This window comes from Colossoma macropomum, unplaced genomic scaffold (genome assembly GCF_904425465.1).
Source record: "Colossoma macropomum unplaced genomic scaffold, Colossoma_macropomum, whole genome shotgun sequence".
In the NCBI taxonomy this organism is placed as follows: Eukaryota; Metazoa; Chordata; class Actinopteri; order Characiformes; family Serrasalmidae; genus Colossoma; species Colossoma macropomum.
The window spans coordinates 8320336-8334147 of NW_023494787.1; the positions used below are offsets into that span (position 1 = coordinate 8320336).

General features: G+C 37.8%; 1 protein-coding gene across 1 annotated transcript in view; it reads right to left on the reverse strand.

Moving 5' to 3' along the window:
• The window catches only part of rtbdn (retbindin), a 23253-nt gene extending 12979 nt beyond the window's left edge, over positions 1–10274 (reverse strand). The window contains exons 1-5 of the mRNA XM_036566044.1: positions 10067–10274; positions 7331–7548; positions 3946–4042; positions 2264–2392; positions 2015–2111 (exon numbers count right to left, since the gene is read on the reverse strand). Coding sequence (XP_036421937.1) covers positions 2015–2111; positions 2264–2392; positions 3946–4042; positions 7331–7487 — 480 coding nt within the window. The 5' untranslated portion in view covers positions 7488–7548; positions 10067–10274. The remainder of the gene's footprint in view (positions 1–2014; positions 2112–2263; positions 2393–3945; positions 4043–7330; positions 7549–10066) is intronic.
• Positions 10275–13812: the final 3538 nt, after the last annotated feature.

The window sequence follows — 13812 nt, forward strand, 5'->3', positions numbered from 1 at the left end:
TCTCTTCTCTTCTCTTCCCTTCCCTTCCCTTCCCTTCCCTTCGAATATCATTATATATACTACTCCACAGCCTAATTACTGACTGTTTGCAAAATAATGACCGACAGGCCTATAAGCCACAACCATCTCTAAATGCTACTTTCTCCATTAAGCATAGGAAAAACTCTTCCAAAACTCCTCTGTATGCTTACTTTTTTGAGTGCTAGCGCTGGTGCTATAAGGCTAAAGAGTTCAGCAGCACAAAGGGAAATTCTGTAGCACACATAGGAGTCTATTTAAAAACATGTTTTATTATTCAAACACACATTGCCTTTAAATTGCCTTTTTTGGTTCATAAATATGTATGTGAGCATTTAGAAGTTACTAAGATATTTCATCAAAACCAACAGCAGTGTGTCACCTGCTGCCTGACACTACCGACAGAACATAACCCTGTTGGCTTGGTCATAAAAAAGCCAAGGGGAATCGTTTGCCCCTTAAATCAGTGGATTTTTATGTCAGCTCTGCTAGCATTTGAGCTAAAGTTGCGAAATACAGGGGGTCCTGTAAAATTCTGAGGAGCCCCTGAAAATAAACGTATGCTATGCTGTCCATAAGGGAAAACTAGACGCTTAAATACAAATTCAGGTCACTGTTTACCTGCTTCACCTGCAAAACAGTGAGCTTCTGTCTTTGATAGTCTTAACTAACTAGAGATGTAGCACTGGTCTCCCTCAGGGTGGCGCAATTGCAAATTGGTTCACTCACTTGGTCCTTCATAGCCTAGCAACTGTAACTATGTCTGGGACAGATTTGAAAACTTTACAATAAGCCGTAGCATATTTATAAATCTGGAAACATGCCCAGTTTCCCAAAAGTTTGGTGGAAAGAGTGAACTGTAACTCAATTCTCAAACCAAGGACAAAAGAGAAGATGTGTAAGATCTCCATCAATGTGTGGAAGAGTGCATTGCCCAACTAGAAAGAGCATTCCCAAAAGAATTGTTAAACTAAACATTTGGTGCCATTGAAGCATCAGCACCACTATGACGAGTCAGTTAGCAGCCAGCCAACGCTGGAGTAGCCAGCCAACATGGGACCCTCTGAACACCAGGGTGTATTTCTCACATTGGCTAAAACTGGCCATAACCTGTGAAATATTAGATACTAATGGTGACTCGTCCTCTAAACGGGGTCATTTATCTTCGGTGGATGATGTGCAAGATGTTGCATTGTTGGGGTAACATTTAAAACTAAATGAAATATCTTTTCATTGTTTCGTATTCTGTTTAACTTGACTTTTCAGCATTAGCTTACAGTATTTATCTTTGCACAGAACATATTTTTAATGCAATCATGTACAGTACTGTACACTGTACAGCACTGTCACAGCAAACCTGCAGTGAGAACAGCGGTAGTAAATTCATCTGAATTATTAGACTAAGAGATGGTCATCAGGTGATCAGTTAGCTCTACTGTTAGCTCGCCTGAAGGGATAGCCCCTGTCCCTTCACCCTCCTCCTTCTTAGCGATGACAGCCTACTGCTATCAGTTGCTAAAAGACATCGTTGCCAAAATTCCTTTTTGTTGGCCTACATATATTGTCAGTTCTTCTATGTATCTATGTCTCCACTGAGCAGCTCGTAAAGCCACTTTTCATTATTGAAATGTTTCTAATGTGTTCTTCATAGCCTGTTAGCCCAAGGGCTCCAGATGTCCCCAGGTGCTCATGTTCCCTCTCTTTTAAGACTTCTCAGAATTTTGCCAATTGCTTTTAAAGAGTTAAAACTTATGTAATCATTCTAATGCTGATCATCATCAGTACCTTCACCATTTCTCATAGTCAGTAATGTCTGGAGGTCATACATATCATACTACATCATCTAAAGGAGAAATGCTGATGAATCACCCCTCTTCCTTCCCTCCATTCTTGCAAACGCTGCAGCACCGTATCAATATCAAATCCTGATTCTGCCTTGCTTGCTTTCCTAATTCTAACACCGGTCAGATTCATGTGGGCTCTGCACCTTTGTTACCTGTTGGTAAGGTACGCAGCTGCCGGTGCAGTTCAGTCCTCTTGGGTCTCCGGCCCAGTCCCGAGCGCACGTCAGGTCAGTTTTACATGCTTCGTACCTGACACAGGCAGAGGACAGAGGGTCTGTCATTTCCAGAACCTTCTAATAGGAAACAGTTTAGTGTTTCCTCGCTCTAACAAAGGCTTAGCTAAATTAGCTGATGAGTTGAGTAAATGTCAGCGTCAATGTTGTACTGATTAAGGGCCTCACCAGTCTCTGCAGAAGCTGTGGCACAGTGGCACTGCCTTCAGGAATGAGTCTCGCTGGGGGTGTGGCCAGTGAGCAGCATGGGGAGAGCAGCGATAGAAGCAGACCACCCTCTTCAGGAAGGCCTCACAGCTACAGAGGAAGATAGAGAGACAGAGGGAGAGAGTGGTAGAGTTGAGTCGTCTAATGCCTGATGGCGTAAATGAAGATAAACCTATTTCATACTTACTAATCTGCTCTGTAATTTCTGAAAATAACATATATGGTAAAAACAGACCCTTAAACACAGCAAGGAGCATTTTACTAAAATAAAGGATCAAGTCGTCACATACAACACATGCAAGTGTGGCTTAGCTTTCCACAGAAGCACAGTGTCACCTCTGAGCATTGAAAAGTACACATGCTGGTGTGGATTCTGAAGCAGCATAACAGTGACCATTTGCATATTTAAATGTAATTTTTTGCAAAATTTTAAATACAAAAAATGCTTGCAAAAATATCAGCAATCAACTGGCAACGATTAAATGTGATATCTGTTAGTTTTAATTTTTTTTCCTATTAACTGTAGTGTCTCATCTTATATACTACTAATCAATTATGTACATTATTATGTACGTTATCAAGCTTATGCATGTGTTATAAAGTCCCTATGTAGTTAGCCTTCAAATGAAGTGTTACCTGCATTCCCGACATGAAGACTCAAATGTCACTTATTTCAACAAATGTGTGGCGCTTTACTTACTTACATAAAGGTGTACAAATATCATTTTATTTACACTGATTTCTAATAGGCAGGAACAATTTTGTGAGAAAAGTCACTCCAGGCCTTCTGGAAGTCTGCATAAGATAATGAGTGCATTTACATGCACCTAATAATCTGATAACTGCAGAAAATCAGATTTTGTCAGTAATTCGTTTAACGCGATTACCTGCACTTTGGGAATTATCTAGCCGGAAAACTCTGGGTCTACATGCGTCAGGCAATAATCAGATTTCTGCTTTGCAAATAGCCAATAAACGCACAGAGGAAGACGTGATGTAAACGTAATGTAAACTAAAACGTAATGCCACAGCGCCCTCCTAGCACTGGTGGTATTATGTGATTGGGAGACAAAAAATGCCCCGCCCCACCCCCCCCCAAAAAAAACAGCCAAAAAAAAAACTGTATAATAATAAGCCAATGGTTTTACATCATACTTTAACAATAAACATTTGTAAAATAAGTACAGGTTTTAGAGCTTTTAGAGAGTATAGTATAATCTTTAGATTAACTTGTCACTTTTGTTTAAATGACTATGTTACGTGAATGTAGCTGGAATCAGAATGTAATTACTGAATATAATGCAATCTTATGATTCAGTTATTAATCTTAAAACTATATTTGTTTAATGTCTATGGAAATTATCAGATAAGTATCAGATGTGTGAATAAAATCAGATTCAATAAAAATCACGTGCTTGAAGCATCCAGTGGTAAGATTCTGATCCGTCTTGTGCGGCCTATTGCAGGGGTGGAGATCTTTAATTCCAGCCCTAATCAAACTGCACCTGCAGGCCAGACTGTGTCAGTCAGTTACCTCCTGCCTTACAGACCAACCAGATACATCTGTTTTCTTTCTTGACTCTGCTGCGCTGTCCAAGCTAATGCTAGTTTAAAAGAACAGAACCAGAAAGGCTGTGACTTACACAGGACTGAGTGTGCCACACCTGTCCCACGGGGCACTGTCAACACCAGCAGGGGGCGCAGTGAGGTCATCAATGTCCTGCTCTGAGCAGCAAGCATCTGAGAGAGAGAGAGATGGATGAAATGAGCAGGTAATGAGGATAAAAGGTGTGTTATCACTGTCATCACTTTTTAAAAAAGGTTTCTAAAAAGGTTCTTTAGTAAAGACAGTGGCTCTATATAGAACCATGAACACTGAAAGAGCAATGTGCATGCTCAAATGGTTCTTTGCATTGTGAAATGGTTCTTTAGATTGATGGAGAATGTGCTGTAGATTCTTCTATATAGATCCCTTCTGCAAAGGGTTCTATATAGCACCGAAAAGGGTATTTCTATCGTTCCCACCTTCTTTGGTGCTATAAAGAACCAGATACACATTGTCCACCAATCTGAAGAACCATTTCACAATGCAACGACATGAGAATGATTCATTGAGTGTTAAGGGTTCTATATAGAACGATTGTCTTACTAAAGAAATTTTGAAAAAGAAAACCAGAGAAAAGTTCTAAAATCAATATCATGAATATCATGAAGTATTCATTAAATGTAAATGGTGTTAAAAAATGTTTAAAAAGACTAAGATTTCAATATTACAGAAATAATTTATTTTAATCACTCTAAACCCAGATAATCACACAGGTCATGCTCTTATGAGTTTGTCTTAGCAGATCATTTCTTGGGTTTCTTGAGTTTTGGCTGTCAGTGGGCTGGAAATTCATGCACACAGTAAAGGTTGATGAGGACTACAGTGTCTTTTGGTACAGTGCTTCTAAACTGCAGCCCCTATTGGGCCATGATGGTACTGCTATGGAGTGGTCAGCCTTCATTTTTAAACCTTAATTTCTCTACAATATTTGCATAATTAACAAAATGTAATTAAATGTGACTAATATTATATTATTATGATTATTATGTTATATTATTTGCAAAATAATTATATTGAAGTATGATTAGTCTGGCAAAATGCTACTAGTTACATTTATATTTTCAGTATAAATGAATGTAAAACATGCTCTTTTTTCTTTTTTTTTGAGTGGAATTCATCCTTCATTGATAAATGGTTTCAACAGAAAAAATCCCGAGGCCGGGCCATCTGCTATGAGTAACACAGCCACTGTGTCTCAGACTGAAAAAACAGAGGAGAATGCAGCAGTGAGTAATTAGCACTAGGCTTCACATGCACAGGAACTGAAAACAAGCCACTATGGCTCTGTGTTGTAGACTGTGTTGTACGAGATCTTGTGAAATGAAGCCTTGAAGCTGAACTGTTTATGCTGTCACTTAGCGACTATGCATTGTGATCATGCACCTAAACCTGTCAAATGGAGCCAGAACTTCTTCCTCCTTTCAGTCTGACATTCAGCACTTCGTAGCTGCCAAACAACATCAGCTATCTCATAACGTGAGTCAGAAAAAACAATAGAGATGTTGTGTGCCGGGAGGTCTGTTGTGTGGACTGCAAGTTCCAAAAGGTTAGGTTGTTTTTCGACAGCGCAAAATACTGGAACCCACCAGAAGCCTGAAACTGGTTTTGAGTACCTACTCAAGATTGGTACCAACCTAATGGTATTCAAGATGTGTTCTCCTCTGTCTTTGTTAATGCTAATGACAAATTAGCAAATCTCTTACTCTTTCAGGTGAAGATGTCCGCAAGCAATATTACCACACCACAGTATGTTATGTTGATGTGTTGATTGCTTTTTTTTAGAATTATTACTTCATAAAGAGTTTGCTAAGCTGACATAAACTATTTAGAAAGTGAATGCTAATGCTATTAGCCTTTATGCTAGCCTCCATAGAATGAGTGTTTTACTAGATATATTATAAATGGGAAAGCTTGTAAAGCTCAACATGTGTCTGTTTACAGAGAAAACTTCAGGAAAAAAGAACCAATCAGCTTGCTAGTTACACTGTGAGCCATAACAACCCAAAAAAACTTTTTTGTACATTATTGAGCCAAACACTACAAACTATTTGAGGTTTGTAGTTTAGGTGTCTCCCCATTCATAGAGACAGGAGCCTGGTCTTGTATGGCTGGAAATACCTGCTCAGTGGTGTTGCAAAGATGGCCACCGATTGAACAGACTTTCCCACAAGGACTTTGGTTTTGCCAGAGATGTTATAAATAAGTTTTACTAATGTTTTCCACACTTGACAGAGAAAAACTATAAGTTTTGCTTGATTTTTACACAATTGTGCAATTTTTGACCAACTGTAGACATTTCATGGGCTTAGAATAATGATCTGTCTGACTTTTTTTGTTGACTGTTCAAGGACAATTTACCACTTACAGCATAAGTTGTTGTTATAAAATTCTATCTGCAGTCCAAGTGCAGTTGATGAATGTAGCATAACTGATCAAAATTCATGTTTTACCCATGTGCTAAAGCTCAGCAATTAGCTGTTTACAGCCTACTTAAGTGAGCAGTTATTTAGCTTGATAGCCAGCTAGCTAAATGATTATCTCTGCAAAATAGAGAACTAACTGACTAAAAGCTCAAGCATCAGTCATTAATCAGCCGATAAGGACATGTTTGGAGATTAAATACTAAAATTAGCTAATTTTCCTTACATAGCTGATGTTAATTAGCCAGCTAGCTAATATCTAGCTTAACTAATTACCTAATCTGCAAAGCAGGAAGCTAGCTAACCTTACCAGAGTAGCCAGATATATTAGCTAGCTACAATAATGTCATTGATATACATTTTACACATCATGAATTGTTATTATTTATGATTACACATCATTACACATCATTTCAGAACTAATGAGGATAACAGCAGTGACAGTGAAGCAGAGGCACAAACAGCACACACACACACACACACACACACACACACACAGACACACACACATAAAATAACCAAAAAGACAATTAAACCCTTAATTAATGTTACTATGACAGTTCTAGCTGTCTCTCAACAAGGACTTGGCACTCAAGCAGGTGGAAATGTACTAGATACTAGAACTGTATGTTCCATTTCATTTTCTGTTTGGGTCAGTTCTTGTTTTTGAATGAGCAGTGGAAAAATGCCCACACACTAATAGAGAAGTCACCAAACAGTGCCGTTTTAATTTTAAGGATAAGAAATAAATAATGTGTTTTTGCTTGTGGGATAAACATATTTAGCTATTCTTTATTTTTGCTTCGGGCCAAATTTTCAAGGCTATGTTTTACTCCAGGTGGGTTTAAACTGGGATACGTATTCAGTGCAGCATTCTTATTTTCTGTGGGTCTATCTGCCAGCCTTGAATAGAAAATCAATACTGACCAGCAGTTCAGAACATTATGTTCCAGTTTCTGTGCAAGATTTGAATAAAGCATATCTATAAGAAAATGTACTCACTCTCCATGTACATTGAGCATTCTTTCAGATAGGGCTCTGGACTGGGCGTGGCTTTGTGTCTCCCGTCCTGCAGACATGCCCCCTCTTGACACCAGACTAATGTGGCGAGGAAAGTGGCAACATAGGCGAGGCCGAGCAGCAGTCTGGGAATTGTCATTTCTCCAGGAGGTCAAGCAAGAGGTCAAGATGGAGTGATGCGTTCAGCACCTCGGACAGCACTGAAGGAAGTAACAATGGTAATTGGCGCATGAGCAGATTTGAAGATGTAGAGTCCAGTTCTGGAGTTCTGGTTTGGGAGGGCTTTAGTCCAGCATGGTTTCCTGCTCTAACACACCTGATTCAACTCATTAGCTAAGAGCAGGGAAATCAACAAACTGTGCTTGACCAAAGCCCCCCAGGACCAGAGTCGGGATAATCTAGTTAAAGTTCAGCGAAATGTCAAATTTACTCAATTTTCCTTTCTCCTCAGAGCAGCCAAGACATGTTAGGTATTCATATTTTGCTTGTTAAGCTTAGCGCTAGAGCTATGAGGCTAACATTGCTAACAAAAACCAGAAGTCAATAGTCACTTAAATGTTTTTCATAAAAAACACTCAAACCACATCCAGGTTTCATGAAGGCTGTGCAGACTTGTTGATGTGGTTTAGGACTCTATACTATAAAAATGAACTATAAAAATGAACTAAACTTCACCGTGTTGCTGAACAATGGAGGCAGCCATTTTAGACAATAGGTGTTGTGCTGAATTCTGCCTTCCCTGCAGAATCTGGCTCCCTTTCTCTTCCACGCATGTCAAGTGGAATTATAAAGGCCAGATTCTGTTTGTGATTTCTGTTGTTTTTATTTATAAGCCTGTATCTTCAGTTCAACAACAGAAACCTGAACAAAATCTGTAGCATGCATGACACGCTAACACTCACACCCACAGTAAGAGTGCAACACCTGTCTTCACACCCTGGATATAGGCAAGTTGAGAGATGTTTTGGGGCTGTATTTATAGAAAACATTTGGGTGACTACTGACTTCTAGAATTGAGTTCATAAAGCAAATAATAATTTAAATTTTCATATTTTGGAAAAATACATTAATAAATAGGTGTGAGCTGTATTTATATTTGTTAGGGTAACAACTTTTCGAGTATTAAGCACATGCTTGTAGGTCAAAATGTCTGTCAGACATTCAAGCAGGTGTGTCCAAACTTTTGACTGGCAGTGTATTTCACACCCAATATGTAAAAAATGAAATGCATGTAAAAAACAATCATTCATCGTCATAATACACTACAAAAAAATTGTATCTTGTCAGGTAAAATGATCTTAAATGTAGTCAATAAATATATTTCTCCTGTTTAGATTGTTATAAGCTTAATTTAAGATTCTTTAGCTTATCACTAGAATTTTTTATCTGTTTTAAGTCATTTTATTAAGTAAATTTATCTCATTTTATTGGCAGATAATTTTCATTGTTTTAAGAAATGTGCTTAAAACCAGCAAAATTATCTGCCAGTATAGTGAGAACATTTTCCTCGACAAAATGACCTAAAACAAGTAAAAATGCCTACAAATAAACTAGATAATCTTATAATAAGTGCACAGCCATCTCAAAATGGGAAATATTAGATATCGCTGTTGTTTGAAGAAAACCTTATATCTCCAAAATGGTAATTTTACAGGAGAAGGAAAAAACCTACTTTACTTTTAATGTAAATCAATGGAACCAGACTTTTTTCCAAGTCATTTTGGGTCATTTCTTTTGGTCCATTCTTCATGAAATTTACACACAATGTAAAGGCCAACAGGTATTTTCAAATTATGTCAAAACTGAAAAATGACAAAAATGGAGATACAAGGTTTTCTTCCAACAGCAGCGACGTATTGACTAGATTTAAGATCATTTCACTTGACACAACACCATTTTTTGCAGTGCATGATCACTGCACAGCCTGGATTACTTGGTTTTTGTTCCAGTCTGGCCTGCTGTTTGGTTTCAAAAGCAATTTATGACAAATACACAGTGTGTAAACTCTCAGCTAAGGCTGAGCAGTGTTTCATTTCTTGAACGTTATTGCAAAATCCTTCTCTGCAGCTCTGATATCTGAGGAAATCAGCTCTTCAACAAAAAGCAATTATGGCAGAATAATGCAGGTCAGTTGTAACTGTCACACTAAGAGCTGAGCAGTATTTTTTCATGTTCTAGAAAGTATAACACAGTCTCAATATGTAACAATATTTGATCACAATACAATTTTTACTAATATTATTCAGCCCTCTTTACAGTCTGTGTAAAAACTATACATTCAACCCAGCTGATTAAAGTACGAGTGAACAAGTTATGCTTGTTACAGTGAAAGAAAAGCATGTATGCTGTAATATTAATTCAACACCACTCAGTAAACCACCACTAAACCACTCATAGGTCAACAACAGAAGCAGATCCCACACTAACACAGTGCTGTGACATTTCATTCATAATCTCTGTCCTGTGTGTGTAAAGTCCCCAGACAGTCCTAAAGCTCTGTGATGTTCCCTTCAAGAGACCAGAAAAACAACAGATCCTCATAAGAGGATAACACATACGCACACTCACACACACACACCAAAGCAACATCAACAGCAGAAGCCTATGTGTGTTTACTGGCTCAGTGCTGTTTACTCTCTGTTTACTGACCACAACAACTCTACTTCTCCTGCATAAAAAGTGCAGGCAAACGAAGGTTTATGTAAAAGTGCGACCTACCCGATTCCTGCTGCTGGTGATAGACTCCACACACACGCACACGCTCATACACTTCCGTTTCAGCAGCTTCAGTGTCTCTCCTCCTCTTCTCTCTGATTTCTGCTCTCTCTCTCTCTCTCTCTCTCCTCAGGGTCGCTGTCAGTAACGATCAGCCCTCTGGTTTCTCTCAGTGGCTTTAGCAAAGGACGATAACACCCCCTCCCCATTCACCCTCACATTCACACGCACACACACACTCACACTCTCTCTCTGTCTCACACACATGCAACTGTTTTTATACCTTGCCAGGGCGTGCGGTCAAACATATGTCCCGTCCAATATGTACATATATATATATATATATATATATATATAAATATATATATATATATATATATATATATATTTATATATATATATATATGATATGGGGTGTGTGCAAAAGTTATGGCACCTTTTAAATTGTATGTTTTATGTTTTCTAACATTTTAAACCCTAATAAATACTAATTTGCATATGTAAGAAAATTGCAAATTTAAATTGGTTTTGGTTTCACTTAGAAAATCAACTATATATGTAATTTGCTTGTGTTCAAACGTTTGCATTGACTGTAAATACTTATATGTAATAATAATATGTATTGTATCATGATACTGATAAAATATCATCATATTGCCTACCCCTCTAGATTGTATTACTCTAAAGCTAAACCTAATCTTAACGTGAGTAACTAAAAAGTAATGATTTAGTTTTTTTTGGTTATTAAATAAAACATAGAACTTTTGTTAAACATTACAAAGTCAGGCTCATTTAGTTTATCATGTAGGCCCTGTGTTTAACTGACCAGGACGTTTCCCATTTGTCATAAAAATGCACAAAAACAACCACACAAACCACACACACACCCTCAGACTCATGTGTGTTCCTGTCTTTATTCTGTATTCTGTGTCCTACTGTGTGAATGTGTCATTTTGTCCTCATTAAGAGCTAAATACAGACACACAGATTAGTTTTTATTATGAGTATATAACTGTAAGCTTATGTAATTTCTGAAGACATGTAAATGGACAAACCGCACAGGGCCACCTGCACACTATGATGGGCCTGCTGATGACCAGTTTGCCCCTGTGTCCAGATGAGTGCCCAGTACACGCTGAGTCACCTGCATCCCGTCCTCTCGGATGCTGCAGGGAACATCAGGATGCATCAGGATTCAGAACTTTGCCCTGTTCACAACACTGAATACAAATCTTTTAACCTCTTAATCTTAAGACTCACTATTGTAGACCTCTGAAAGCATGACATCATTCCGGAGCTGTCGTCATATCCATGTAAGGAACTCCAGGCTTAGGCAAATTTCTGTATGGAAAAAATAATGGCATTTTAGAAAATTGTGTCTATTGTGCCCTGTTTTAAACGAAAATGCTCCAAACCTGATATACCCCACTAATATCACTGGATCCTCTGAATAATGAGGTTAAGGAGTTGAAATAGTGTTTCTACATGCAAGCTAACATTGCTGTATCGCACTGACATCATAAGACTGGTTACCTCACTAAAATACCCCACACAAACTATCGAGCTTGTCTAATGTGGTAGATTAGTGGCTTTGGCGGTAGTAGCCCACAGTTTGAGTAACTGATGTTAGTATATAATGTTGAAGTTTAATAGTGTGCAGTTTCATTTTGAAGTCCAGGAGTGTTAGTCTGCTTGTAACTCTTATGTAACATTATTCATATTTTGAATGATAAAGCAATTTTGGAAAATGTCATTCTTTTTTTCACATATGCGAAACCAGTTTAGACCAAAACGAATCAGGTTGGAAATGACAATGATATTTTTCCACCATGCTAATATTTGAAGAAGTATATGCTACAAAAACTACATCTGATCTATCATAACAGAATGAACTTTCAAAATAAATAGTATTTGAAATTAATAATTCACTCTAAACTGTAAAAGAAAAGGTTTTGACATAAATCTAGGCCTTTGCTAAGGGATCCCAAGTTTTGTTCCCAGGCTGTTGGTATGTTATCCAAGGTGGTATGCCAGGAGGTTGCTAATGTGTCAACAAGCCATTGTTTTGGCATCCAAGGTGGTTGCTGAGGTGTTACTAGGCTGTTGCTCTGGTGTCCCAGGTGGTTGCTAAGGTGTTGCCAGGGCATTGCTATGTTATTCCAGGTGGTTGCTGAGGTGTTGCTAGGCTGTTGCTATGGTATCCCAGGTGGTTGCTGAGGTGTTGCTAGGCGATTGCTATGTTATCCCAGGTGGTTGCTAAAATGTGTGTGTGTGTGTGTGTGTGTGTATGTGTGTGTGTATATATATTTAAAAAATCATGTTTAAACAAACGCTGTATGAAAAACGCTGTATGTAATTTGTCAGAACATAACACAACTTTTCAAGTTAACTTACTATTAGAACTCCAGTGCTTTTTAAACAGCCAGACTACTTACAACAAAGTTAAAACAAATAGTTTTACTATGCAAGTTTCTTTTTTGTAAAGAGACCAATGGTGTGCTACTGTTTTTCCTGAGGTTGAATGGGATTTACAACTTTTAATGTGTAAAGCTAAGCTTATCTAACCTTCTGGGAGTCCAGAATCCCCAAACCTGCCTAGTTTTGATTAGCTACAACAACCTAATCCAGCTTGGTAACATAGCTTTTGAACTGAAAACAATTTTTAGCAAATCTAAACTTCAAACAAAAATTCATTAGGTTTAATGAAATTTTTACCAGCATTCTGTAAAACTTGTCCCACCTAACAGCAGCTGTTAGGAAAGAACAAATTTGTGGGTGGTGCATAGATAGATCAATTATTCAGTAACTACTATGAATCTTATATGTAATGAATCTAATATGAAAGTTGCATAGTTAGAAGCAGGAATTGAAGTGTGACCCCCAAACAGGCCTTTGGGGCTTGATTAATATGCCATGACAGACCCTAAGCTAAAAGAAATGAAAAAGAACTAATTTTGTTTTGCCTAGGCCTGTTCAGACTTAAAAGTGGTGTCTTCTGAAGAGGGGGAGATTTTCTTTTGGCAGGGGGTTTGTATGTTGTTTTTCAGCCTGTTTTTTTTCCCAGGCAATTCGTCTTGGAGAGCTTGGGCTCTAATCTGACCGCCTAAACACCCGTCTTGAGGCGTAATCCTGCCCGCCGTGCACCGCATTAAGACGGTTTTGGGAGCAGACAGAGAGCGACCTACATACAAGGTTAGTGACGGCTTTAGAGAAAAGAGCGTCTGAAACATATGAGCCTTTCCAAACAGTCTTTCCAACTGTTATTAACCCTAAGAAGCCTAAAGTTATTTCTGTTGTTCTGCTATACTATTTAAATGTGATTGTGTAGCATTATGTTTCATTAACCCATGTTCAAGTCAATTGACTCTGTAATTCTGACTCATTTTAATTTACTTTATGTTAAGACATTACAAAAATAGGACAAAAATAAAGGATGTTTTTTCTTGTTGCAAAACAAAGACTGCACACAATAACTTTTCATCAGATTCAAATGATAATGAAACATGTTGTCTTCTACTTACAAAGAAGATTGATTTCTTAACAGAGGGGTTTTATACTAAAAATGTCATAATTCATTTTTGAACCTCCAGAATTAAAAGGGAGTTGCACTGATTATTCAAAATGATAAATATGCAGAAATGAATAATGCAATACTGAATGAATTATGCATAAATAATTTGTTAAAATGCAACCAAAGTGCTTTGATGTGAAATACTCCATTCTAGAGAAACTTGTTCACAGTGGGGGCA